At 29.4% G+C, this 13638-nt stretch overlaps 1 protein-coding gene across 15 annotated transcripts in view; it reads left to right on the top strand.

Moving 5' to 3' along the window:
• Positions 1–13638, top strand: part of Sms (spermine synthase) — a 107958-nt gene extending 94320 nt beyond the window's left edge. For 7 of the 15 annotated variants that reach the window (XM_076461119.1, XM_076461116.1, XM_076461120.1 and 4 more), the window contains 3 exons: positions 685–764; positions 9661–9778; positions 11225–13638. In XM_076461119.1, coding sequence (XP_076317234.1) covers positions 685–764; positions 9661–9778; positions 11225–11253 — 227 coding nt within the window. In that variant the 3' untranslated portion in view covers positions 11254–13638. The other 8 variants (XM_076461122.1, XM_076461121.1, XM_076461127.1 and 5 more) reach the window with 8 other exon arrangements.

Genomic DNA, 13638 nt, shown 5'->3' with positions numbered 1-13638 from the left:
GATTTATGTTGTAGCAAACTTCTGTGAATAATCATAAAGTTATTTTTAAAGCACACATCTTCTACAAATTATTCAGTAATGTTGATTTCAGCTTTATAAACTCTTTCAATACACCAAATATGTGGAAGTGTTGGGTTAAATTGGGAAAGTTGACAGTTATTTCTTTTTATGGGGCTAATGGGATTACAGTTTTTTTCAGCCATCATCCTCAAAAATGCTGTTGATTTTAAAGTGTGACTGTAAATTTATGAACTTTTAACTTCCATGAACTTTAGATACTTGTTTATTGTCTTTTTAACTCTCTTAGCATGTAGTAAACTTTAATGGAAGACTTTTTTTGAAATAGAATTCTTTTATAATCATATGATTATTTTTAGACGAGGTTCATTGTTCTTGAAAACCTTATGATGTACTTTTGGAGACCTGTTTTGTTTTTTCCAGAAAGGATCTTTGTAAATTTGTTTTTCCACCTCCATGGAGAACATTTAAAACTTCTTTCTTCAAAGTACTGGTACTCTATATTATATCATATACACAAAGGTTGAACACTTGCATAAAAAAACCTAAACACTAAATTCTCTAATGTAGTTTCTAGTTTTTTTTAAATAAATGGTAGTGCATTGTGCTAATTAGCTTACTTGCTGCAGACCCATGTTAACAAAAATAATAAATTTGGTGTTGCAGGAGAGTTATGGAAGTTTGTAAAAAAAATTGTGACAATGGCTCTTCAGGTGCTAAAGCCAAGAGGACGATTCCTTAGCCATGTAAGTTTTATTTGTTAACTATAATGAAGTGAACAGCTCCTATGTTAAAGTTAATAAAATAATACATGTTTGTTTCTTTTTATTCTTTATCTTGAGCAAAACTTGTGCAAATTTCTTTTTCTTATAAACAACATATTTGGTAGACTTAATACTCTGGGCAATGTACATGTATTCTGAAGATGCATTTTATTGAATGATATATGTGACATAACTATGTATTAAATAAGGGTATTAGTTTAACTATCTTTCTGGTAAAATCTGTAATGAACATGTATTGTAAAGAATGTTTAAAGCTTTTCAGGCAGATCAGTGCAATCTAAAAATCTAGAATTTTTACTACAAATGATTTTTGAAATTAATTTGCATTTACTTTTCACATCATGAATTTTTTGTCAAATATTTTTGTAATTATACTACTTGATATATAATTGTAATAATTTATTATATATCTAACAAAAATTGCTAAAAGTGCTAATGTATTTCATGATGCTATTGAGGCAAGAAAAATTCCATTATTAAGAAAAACTTTTTATTATAAGTTTATGATTGCTTTGAATAAACATTTCAATAACAAACTATTTTTAATGTTAAACTGTGTATGTTTCTATGTTTTATTTAGTTGTATATTTGATATTGTGTAATTTTCTTACAATGAGAATGTTTAGCTCTTATTATAAAGTATGAATTAATTTATAGAACTCTATTTATTATATGCAACAAGACCTAGAGTGACTGAAGATTGTAACAGACAATAACATTTATTTGTCTCACTAAGTTTTGAATTGATAACAAATTAATGTCAGCTTTTATTTAATCCTGTTCCATTGCTTCTTGAACATTGTCTAATTAACATAAGTAATAAATCATCTAGCAATAAGGTATAGAGTTTAGGATGAATAAGGTATTAGGTTACGTGATGCATTTCTTGGTTCTGTGTTCTTTTTTAGCATACAGTGTATTCTTTACTGAGTTATAATTTCAATGCCACTCTAAATATATATATTCAAAAACTACTTCATTTTGAAAATATTTATGTTTTGTATACACTTCTAGAGCAGCTGAGTAGTGGTCACTGTTAAAACAAGCTATTTGAATTTTTTTGTTACAGTTTAATCTGGGAGATTAAACATCAAACAAATCATCTGCTTTCTTTGGTTCCTGTCAACAATTCCTCCTGTAGAAGTAAACCCTATTCAGGTGGAGGCAGAGTTTGATAGCCTTTTTTCACCACCAGATCTCAAGTGTTTGATTCTCTATTCCCAGTATGGATATTATATGTTCTTTTTGCTAGTTTATAATGGCTTTCATTCATGTTTCACCACAGACAGTTTCTTCCTCGTTTCATTGGAAGTTTGATTGTCTGTTGCTTGGACTTTCATCAGACCTCACCTAGTGCTTCATGGTCCACCAATTGTTATACAGTCTGTTGACTTTGGAGAGGAAATGTGTTTTACAATATTGTTTTCTGTAATTATTTGACTTCTATAACATACTCTTATTTAAAATTGTTAATATTAAATTATGTTATGATCCATAATTATTCTTTAATATGTTTTTTCTTATATACCATTCAGTTTGGCTTAACATTATATGTCTTTCATTAGTTTGACTATCTTATTTCCTTACTTTTACATTATAATTTCTGTTTCATTTCAACAGCCATGTTGAATTATGCTCTCTTCCATGATTTCACAATGTTTGCTGGTGAGTTGGGTTGTTCCACAAGATCACTTTAAGGTGAATAATCTCATGATTGTTTTGCTTCATAAACATGCTCATTCTAGCACATATCACCCATGGATTGTATGGCTAAAACAAAGTGGGATATCTGCCCATCTTTGCTATGGATCAATTGAAGAAATTGGTATAATATGCTTTTCAAAATAGTTTCATTGTACTTATTCCTTATAACATTCCTCTGGATTCTTCACTGCATAGTTAATCTTCTTTATTATTGGAGTGTGGGAGTTCTTACCACTTTCCATTTTAAAACTGCTGGAATGGTTGACCATGGAGGCACCCTCATGGATGTGTTTCACCAAACAAATGGCTATAACCATTCAGTCAAGAGTAGGCAAATGGTGTTATGCTGTGGAAGACGAGATGTGGACTCCCAATACATACACAACTACTGGAATTGACCCATCAAAAATGTAATTCATCTCTTTGACTGGGAGCCCTCACTCTACCCTCCACATGGATGCTGGTACCTGTTTATTGTTTCTTTCTTTCATGAACCCTTGCTTCATTATTCACTATTTGGATTCCACTTTGTGATCAGTAGTGCCTATCAAGTATCCTTCGCTTGAAATCTGCACCATACATACATGTTGAATCATGCTCTCTTCCATGATTTCACAGTGTTTACTGGTGAGATGGGGTGTTCCACAAGATCACACAGATTTGGATTTAGAGTGAACCAATCAACACAAGTCTTCACACAGATGTCAAGTTGTCTCTTCCTCCCTCAGTTTCCTGTATTTATGTTGTGGGTTACAGTGGCAGTATGTGGGATTGTTCTGGTTCTATACTTGGCTGGCCCGGCATGGTCAGGTGGTTAAGGCACTCGACTCGTAATCTGAGGGTCACGGGTTCAAATCCCCATCACATTATAATGCCCCCATGGCTGAAAGGGTGAGCATGTTTGGCTATATTCATTGGTAAAAATATAGCCTAAGAGTTGGCAGTAGGTGGTGATGACTAGCTACCTTTTCTCTAGTCTTACACTGTTAAATTAGGGACGGCTAGTGCAGGTAGCCCTCGTGTAGCTTTGTGCGAAATTCAAAACAGACCAAACCAATTCTCTCCTCAGCTATCCCTCATTCTTTCTTATTATAGGGATGTTACTGCCATTTTGAATGTTTCAGCCTGTTTTACGGGTGGAGGGACTTTATTGCATGAGATAGACATTCTTTCAATATCAACGTCAAATTCCTTCATCAGTAACTCAAAGCTAATCGTTGTTATACCTTGGATTTGGAGTGGTTCTCAGTTTCCTGGTTTGTGGGATTGAAGTATAAATGGTATGATTCTCATCCTTCGATCATGCTGATGTTGGTACACTGTGTATAGTCCTCAACACCCTTGCCATTTTGCATTCTGGGATGCATCCTCGTTTGCCCATGTTTCTCGTTGTGGGATTGACTTATTACATCTTACTATGGCCAGGATTACATTCCTGCCACATTCTCTCTCACTCAGATGTGCTATTCTTATTTTCTGCCCTTATAATCTTGCACATTTTGCACACATATGAAGAATACACTGGCCTCAAAAGTGGATGTGGTTTCCCTCTTCAGATCTGACTTTCTTGTATGAAAAGAGAAGAAGTTTTATCTATTCACTAAACTGTGATGGCAAACATGTAAGATGGAGCTATATGCTTTTTCATGAATTTGAAGAAAATGTTTGAGTTGTTTTATCATTTAACTGCTAGCTCTAAACTGAAACGCTAATGCTGTCACAATGAGCTGGGTGTAATATACACAAGTTTATCTTCACATTTGTACATGTTAAGTAGTTGCAGTTCAATCTTTGATAAAGCATGTGTATCTTCCAAACATCTGATAGATCTTTAGTAAAAAGCACAAGTATTTTGTATACAAAAAATCAGGTTTTTAATGAAATATTGTTACTAAAGGTTTGTTTGTAAAAATATTCTGTTTCATTATTAGTCTCAGTGCAAAGGTATTCTTTATCCCCAAAATCTCAAATATTATTTGAGTAATTTCTAAAACCTTCTAAATGAATTTTAAATGTTTGTTTTCAGTGAAACTTTATATTTTATTTTCTGTACTCTAACTGTGTAGGGTATGTCATTTAAACAACCTCATAAACATAACAAAAAAATTAGGAAATGAATATAAAATATGCTTTTTCTCTGACAGAATGATTGCATATTTAAACACAAAGATACAAATGTTTAGAGTAAGTAGCATAAATCTTATTATATATATTATTATTATTTTGTATTATTTTGATCATCCAGTCATGCCTACCTAACATTACGTAGCTTGCGCTTCACGTGTGAAATTGACACACATGATTAAAAAAGCAAACAAAAAAAAAACATGCTTGACATAATTTATTCAGAACACACATTAAATGGATATATATCTTATATAATCTCCCTTGATGTAAACAAAATGTTCACAATAAGGTCTCTGGAACTTAGACAACTGGCTTAAAATATTTATATACACTTTTATACATGCAAAATTCCATTGTACTGCCTGGTATATTAGTTCTTTGTACAATATTACTGGCTGCCAGGATAGAGTGGGATCAAAATACATCTATACTAGATGAAAGCAAGATTCAGGTGAAATGCAGAATCATAATTAAAAACCTCATTTTTAATTCAGACCAAGATTCTAGTGCAGTATGTCACAGTCCATAGAGTATCTACTTACTAATCCATTGGAATGTATATAAGTGAATCCTTGATGGGCATATCAAAAATAAGACTAAACAAATATTAATACAGTGAATCAGCACTGTTATATGTGGCCTATAAAGTAGAAGATTGGTGCAAATTAAAGGCTTCACACATCTGTTTTACGAGATTTTTGCAACTGCGTAGAGAGAACACGCATATATGTGTATGTATCTTGTTAATTAACGAAAGATGAAATTAGTTTTTCGAAAATTTCAGTCTTAAGAGCCTGTAGTTTTCAGCATTTAGATCTCCACTGCTTAATTGTAAGTGAAAAATGAAATGAACTTTCCAAATATGTAGTAATTTGAAATGTAAATGGCAGTATGATACTACAGAAATTTGTAATAAAATTAAAATTTGTAAATGCATGTACAAAACTTAAAATCTATTTCACAGTGGTTTCCTGACACTCTTGTATTATCTCTGAAAATTAGTTTTTTCTATGCTATTTATGGATAAAATGCAGTTGGACTATGGATCTACATGCTGTTGAGCCCTGTTTAAAGTCTGAAGGTTTTAACACTAAAAACTGGGTTTTGACAACAATGGTACCACAACACAGATAGTCTATTGTTAGCTTTGTGCTTAACAAACAACCATCATAAAATTTTAAAAGAGCATTTCCTGAACTATACATTTCTATAATATTTAGTAATATATTTGTTATATAATAAAGTAGAAATATTTTAATTTTAAATCTAAAATAATTTATTTAGAAAGCCACATTATTATTTCTATGTTCAATGAAGTTCAATGAATAAAATGTTGAAAAATATCAGAATAAAAATTTATGTATTAGAGTATAACATGGAACAAATGCTTTTTACATTCTTCTAAATTTCTTCTTTATAGATTTCTAAGTAAGTATTTGTGAAAATAAAATTCAGATCATCTGAAGTATTTTGTTTAGTTGTAGATCACATTAGCTGGGCTCAACAGTGAATGTTCAATTTGAATAACACTATACAGCACATAGGTGAAATAAACATGTAACAAACCTTAAGCTCAAACTTTGCCACCTCTTATTAAGAGAGAGAACACTTAATCAGCAACTCTTTCCTCTTGAAGTGTCTGTTATTAACTGAATAGTAGACTGAATGTCAGATTCTTAACTCTTAATAGCTTAAAGTGCAGAGTGTATTCAGTATGAATTGCATTTCAAACCTTGGTCTTTGAGATCTCCAGCCAGGCAAGATAACTGCTAGAGTATGGACAATATATTTGTAATACAATAGTTATTGTATGTATGTGATTTGTGAAAGAGAAAAGACAGATTTTTATTGAAAACAAGACAAAAAAAGATAGTGACTAAATGATTTAGAAAAACATGAAACATACATAGGTCAACACTTATAATTTTAGTTAAAAAAAGTTTTGTAACTGATATTTACTGTTTTCATCATTATACAATTCTTAAATTTTTGAAACATTGTTTTCATTGGCTGTGAATAAAGTTTTTGTTTTAACATTTTAAATCGGCAAAATTTAGTAATATTAAGGCCTTTATTATTGTTGTTGAGAATTGTTTTTAAAATACTGTTTTATTGAAATTTTATTTCAAGAAATATAATTGTGAGGTATGTTAATGGGAAAATTAATTGTTAGAAAAAGTGCATAAACTGTATTTCTAGCAGTGACAATTAATTTTGAAAAATAATTCACTATAATGTTCTAGTTCTGCAATGAATTAGGTAAAAAGGTTTAAGATATATTCTTGGGAAACATGTTAGTTATATATTTTGATAGAAGTAGAAAATGGTAAAGGAAACACACACACACACACACACACACACACTTTTAAGTAAATGTATGAATCAATGTCAAAGAGTTTTGAGTCTTTAACAGTTTTGTTTAAACTATGTTGGTTTTTTTAGCATAACTGCCATAAAGCTATTATTCATAAAACCAACTTGCAGTCAAAAAATGCACTGAGAAATCATATTTCAAGAGCAAAGTTTACCCTATGTTATGCTAAAGAAGAAAAGACCAGTTTTCCCTTTATTTATTTAAATTAATCTTACTGTGAGTATTTAGTTCAAAAGGGTCATAAGCATCTTTTTTAATTGCATTAGTAAATATGTTGTGTAATTTAAGTTGTGTAAAGAGAACGTTAGACAAGTTTCAGTGTTGAATTGCAGATATATGGTTTCAGTGTAAAATTTTTGTTCAAGGAGTTTTGTCTGCTTGCTTCATTGCATATGGTCTGAGAAAAAATTCTTACTCAAGTAACAAAAATTAAGAAACTGTAAACATGTAGTTTTGGTTTTCTTGTAATACTTTGTCATTAGCTGATATAAAATAAAAGATATGATAATCAGATTACCAGTTTATTAAATGTCAAAATTTTATCAATTTTCTAACATTAGATTGATACCCAGTTTTTTCTAGTATTGATTCATTATATTGCTTGTTCTGTCATTAAAAGCTGTTGCAGGTAAAACAACTTCACATATCTATTGTGCAACTGAATTCTGAATTTTGTTGGTTTTCTTGTTCTCATCAGAAGGTTTGTAAGAGGATTCATCTTTCTTTGGATGGAAAGTAATAAAATCCTACGTAGAAGCTTCTCAAATGGATGTTGTAGTTATTGTGTATGCACATGGAATATGGATAACCACAGTTATTGCTCTGGTTTTGGATCCTTTTCAGGCTTCCAGTTGCATGTCATATCTCATAAAGAACTTCATATGTATACGTGCTTTAGTATTACAGGTCTAACTAGCTATCCTTGAATTAAAAAACAACTTATTCTGAAACTCCTACTCTTATCCTCTATGGCTATGTTATATTAAGTACTTATGACTACAACTAACTTTGTCATTTATCATATAATATAGATAAAAAATCGTTTTGATGTTTACTTTTGCCATAGATTCACTTCTTGTGCTTTGTTGAGTAAGCAACTTGTGTTTGATATATTAGGTGTAGCATAATGTTTAGGCAGAAAATTTTTGTAATAATTTTCACGTGCATTCTTAAAATTGACATTTATTACTCGTGATCAACTTTCTTAAATCTTTAAGTAGTAGTGAATGTTAATTCAATTTGGTAATGTATCACTAGATTACATGAATAATTTGATTAAACTAACAATAAATACTTCACATTTGTTTTTATTGTATTTCTTTTTTACTTGTTAGGTTATACTTGGTTTTCCTGGAATTGTCAAGTATGTTAAAGTTTAGTCCCTTAATTAATGCAATCACTTATAGTTTCATTAATTGCTTTCATGCGAGTTCATCACTGTGCATTTAGGTGCTTTGTAATATTAGGTTTCCTGTTTCGAGAATAATGACATATTAATTTCTTCATGGAAACTTTTTTTTGTGCAAGTTGAAATTTTGTTCATGTCGCATACATTTTAAGAAAGTGTGGTTTATTATATATTTTCAGTTGTATGGTGCTAGTATAATTTCTTCTCTTGTTTATTTTTTCTGTAGATATTTTTAATCCTATCTTGTAACAGTGCTGTCTTAGCTCATTTAGATTTTGGCAGAGATGATGAAAGATACCATGACCTTTAGCCTATATATTGTATGCATTTTTAAAGAAGAAAAGGAATATTTATCTGTTTTAACTAATCAGTTTATTCACTTTTGAATCCTTACAAATTCCAGATCATATTGACTAATGAAGTTCTTAAAACAAAGTACTTTCAGTTTTTAGTAATCTGTACAGTTGTTGTAAGTCTAGTTACTGAATAATTAAGTTCAATCAGTTTTTAGTAGTCTATACAGTTGTTGTAAGTCTAGTTACTGAATAATTACTGACTTTATTCACTACTTGAATCATAAGTGCCTACTAATTGTTCCCTTGCATTTTCACATCTGTTAATCAGCTGCCACCTTTAGGTGAGTTCTGTAAAGGATTATATATGATGGTAGAAGCTGAAATTTGAACCTGAGCCTTGTTAGAAAGACAATTGAGTGTAACCCATTCTTCTAGGTTCTTCATTTAGGATAACTCAGCTAATTAATTTTTTTCAAGAGGTGTTTCACAGTTTGATTAATTTTGTGTTAAGTTGCCCAGGTATGTCATTAATTAGTTGAATGTAAGTCTTTTCTTATCTGTTGTTTCATTGTTTGTTTTTTATATCCCACTCTTTTTTCATTTATTATTTCACTTTGTTACTAGCTAGTAAAAGTAAAAATTTGTGGAATGGACTAAATGATTAATAATTAAGACTCAAAAGGTAATCATGACAACAAAGTTGATTTTGTTTAGATGCTTCATTGTTATCAAATATCAATCAAACCATATTTTAGTAAAATAATACATACTCTTTGTAAAATGATAACACTGATCTTATGGTTTAATATATAAATAAATATCTTGGAATAATTCTTTTGGAAGTTTTGTTTATATTTCCCTGTTTTAACATTTTTTACTTTACAAAGTTAATGTATAATCCATGCTTGGCCATGTATTCCTAATTAATAAAGTGTTGAATTATTATAGGCTACAGGAATTGGTTGTGTTGATGCTCTACAGGAATATGAAAAAATGCTCTGTAAACTTCCAATTAAAGTTGGTTTTAGAAGCCATTCAGTATTTGTGAAGTCATTTTTGGAAAAATATCCTTTGTTTTCTTCTTTCTCTTAGGGTAAATGCATAAGCTATAGACCATATTAATGTCCAACCTTATTGAATAAAACTTTGAAACACAGCGTGTATAGCCTTGGGAAAAAAAAACACGCAGGTTAGCTTATTTAGTGTTTTATTCATGACAACAGGAAAATGTGCAAGTTGACAAATCAAAGACAAAAATACAAAATCCTATAATCTGCATTTTCTTTATTAAAGGTAAACTGTTACTACTGCTATAGTACAATAAAAAATTTTGTTCAGTTGTTAAAGTTGAGTTTTATGTAGTTGTTAAATAATTAGAAATCTTTAAACCTCCACAAACTTGAGAGTAGTCTGTGTGTCATAATACACAACTTTTAATAAAACTCAACAAAAAAATTACCTTTGTGCTCCAGTTAGATATAAAAGAAAAATTTTATTTATATCAGCATTTTGCCTTTGTGGCTTCTTCAGCATTAATACATATATCTTATGTATGTTAACTCTGAAGAAGCTGTATGGGCAGAACATTAGTTTAAACAAAAATATATTTTTTTATATTAATCTGGAGTGTAAACGTTTTTTCTTAACTTTTATTAAAAAGACATACAACTGGTAATCATTTATTCATTTTTGACAAATTACCATTTAGGCCGTTAACAGTGTACAGAATGGCATTATGTAATTATATATATCTGTTGTTTATCAGTTATATTTGTTGTATGCCTAATACTATTGTATCAGAAATATAATTTGTTATAATTATGCTTCACCTTCATAAGGTATTAACACCAGTATGTCTACTTGTTTTATCTTTAAGCATTTTTTATTGATATATAGCATGTTCAGCTTAGTGTGGAGATGTAGAGCAAATCTAACTTTCCTCAGTGTCTGAACATTGTGAGATATTTATTGGGATTATGACTGAAAACATTCATTACAACCAGGTTACCCAAATAAAGAAACCGTGCATTCTTTTATTGTTTGAAAAATTTTATTATGTGGTTTAGATCAGAGGGAATGCAATCTGAATTGACAGTTTAGCTAGTGAAGTACAGTTTGAAACCACAAGTTCCAAAAGTGTTATTTGAAATTATGGTATAGATTAGAAAGATTGCAGTATTTAATTGATTACTAAGCCAGAAGAAAATGTTTATTTAGACCAGGGAAGGTGTTTTCAAATTCTGACTTACCCAGTGAAGTTGTATTATTCTAAGCTTAAGACATCTTAGAAATGAAAGGTGACAATGTACAAGTTTTACTTATTAAAAATCAGTAGTTTAAGCATAATTCATTAATTTCCTTCACTGATGTTTATAGAAGTACTGTAACTTTGTATAAAAATAATGGATTTATTCAATAGTTAGTTATGTTGTTATTTCATTAATATTTGTCATGTTGGTACTGTGCAAGTTAGCTGATTCATATTTGGCAACTACCTTAACTATATTTAGATGGGTATTCTATGAAATTTGGAAAATTTAATGAGCCTCCAGACTTCCACCAACCCAACTAGTCATTGATTTTTTTTTAAATTTGTATCAAACGTTTTCATTTTGCTAATTTAGTTTTTAGAGTGCTTACATTTTTGAAATGACTCATTTCAGTAATTGCTTATGAACTATAATCAGTAATAATTCATGACCTTGACCTGCTTGTACTCTGCTATCTTCAAGAGTTTTATCAATTTACTCTCTGTAAAATGCTTAATTTTTTTTCTAAGTGAACAGAAAATTATATTGTGAAGGAACGGAAAGAAACTAAACTTTCAAAACAAAATATTGAAACAGATACTTGAAAATAATTTTACAACTTTTGTTTGAGGATAATGATAATGTTGAAACTAGTTTATTAGTCTTTGTGCTGATACTTCTTTCCAAAAGTGTGGTTTATTTTTCATTAATTTAGTTAACAGTTAGTACTGTGTATTTTAACACCATTTATACTCACCATTATCTTGGTGAGTAAGATTGACTGATATTTTGTATGAATAAAGACGTGTATTTTTATTCTGTATACTTAATTACAAGCTTGGATATTCAGTTATCTAGCTCTTGTTTTCATCATTTTTATTAATAAAATAACTTTTTTCCTTAAATTTTGTTTTGATAAAAGTTACATTAATTGTATTATTTTATTGCTTTCTAAGATTGTTAAAATTATGACTTACATGCTGCAGGTTTTCTACTCCAATTTGTATGATATATTATTAGGTGTTTTGATGACCTAGTCATTTAATAACTTCATGGTGTAAGCAGCATTTAAATGATATGCTTTTATATTTTGTTTTCAAAGATGAATTGCTGTAGATTTTTTGTTCAGGCAGCAGGAACTATTTTGAACATTTTTTATTATTTGTAAAATTGGTGTAATATATATATATATATAAGCTCAAGTTATTATTCATTAATTTCTTACAAATTTTCAGCTGTCTCCTTAGATTACATTCTATTTATTTTAATTTGTACTGAAGTTTGTCAAGTTTCATGCAGTGTATTGTTAACATTGCCAGCATTATATTTTTCAATAACTTTGACATTTTAAAATCCATATTTTTTTCCAAAGTTGTGTGTTCAAAAATGAAAGCGAAAACTTGAATATGTTAGTTGAAAGATATCTGACACAACCAGCTTTTTTTTCAGTTTTCATTAAATTTCTGTTAAATTCTTGATTCATATATACAGCTAACATATTTTTCTTCAATTTGTCATTTTCTTGAATGGTGACTAATATTAAACACATTTTTATGTTGATATTCATACAATATCAAGATCTCTCTCTGTGAAAGAAAAAAGGACCCACTTTTGAATATTTGAAAATTGACAAGAAGTATACCTAGAAACTATTCTGTTTATGTAAGCAGGAAACTTATAACAGGTTTAACTAAAAACCATACTTAATTAAATACATATTCAGTAATATGATTTTTTGAAACTTTTTTTCTATTGCTTATTATGTAATTCAGAAGAACAATATTGTGTTGATCAGGCAAGTGCAGAACAAGGTTAAATGATTCTCAGCCACAGGGTGTGATGATTGATATAAGCAAGGTGAATATTTGCATAAGTTTTAAGAAAACGTGCTTCTTTGCTTCCAGGTTTTTATAATTTTTCTGTTGCCAAATTTAAATAAATATGTGAAAGATGATAATTACAGGTGATGTTTGATAAATTAATTTTCTTATTTTGTTTTATAATTTTTCATTAAATAATTATACATAATGTAATTTTAAAAGTTGGGAAACTAACAAAATTCTGAGATGATTAACAGCCAGGAAAAATGCTTTATCTGTTTACTACCAAAAATTGTTAAAGGTCAGAATAACTAGTCATTTCAGCTACATTTTCTAGTCAGTATCTTTGCTCATAGGATTATACTTTTTGAACATAAACCTTTTAGTTTCCTTTTTTTTTATATTTGCATGAATGATTCTAAGTATTAAATGGGAAATTAGCACTTTTAAAATTGAGTGTTATATATTAAATCAATATGATTGATCATTTTTGCTCAAAATTTAATGTGTTTAAGTTAATAGGTTGAAGTTTAGTTGCGAATGTAATTTCTTTTCTCTAAACAAGAAGCAATATTGCATGTTTATAGAAAAAAACTCCAGTTAATATCACATATTGTCTTATTTCTACACAAACAGGTGATAACAAATGTTAATTACTTAAAAGTAAACATTTATGAGTAAACTGTATAATGTATACAACTTAAAAAATTATCAAAGAATATACTCTTTCATATCTGTATCAGGTACTGTGAATCTGAGCAAATAGTGCTAGCTTTCCATTACTTTATTAGTTGTACAAATGTTATTACTGTATTTTCCATCTAACAGTTACGAAAAATAAATTATTGAACATTTAA

The sequence above is a fragment of the Tachypleus tridentatus genome, chromosome 10, assembly GCF_004210375.1.
Source record: "Tachypleus tridentatus isolate NWPU-2018 chromosome 10, ASM421037v1, whole genome shotgun sequence".
NCBI lineage: Eukaryota > Metazoa > Arthropoda > Merostomata > Xiphosura > Limulidae > Tachypleus > Tachypleus tridentatus.
Note: the sequence above shows the minus strand (reverse complement) of the source record. Positions and strands in the feature narration are given on the sequence as shown.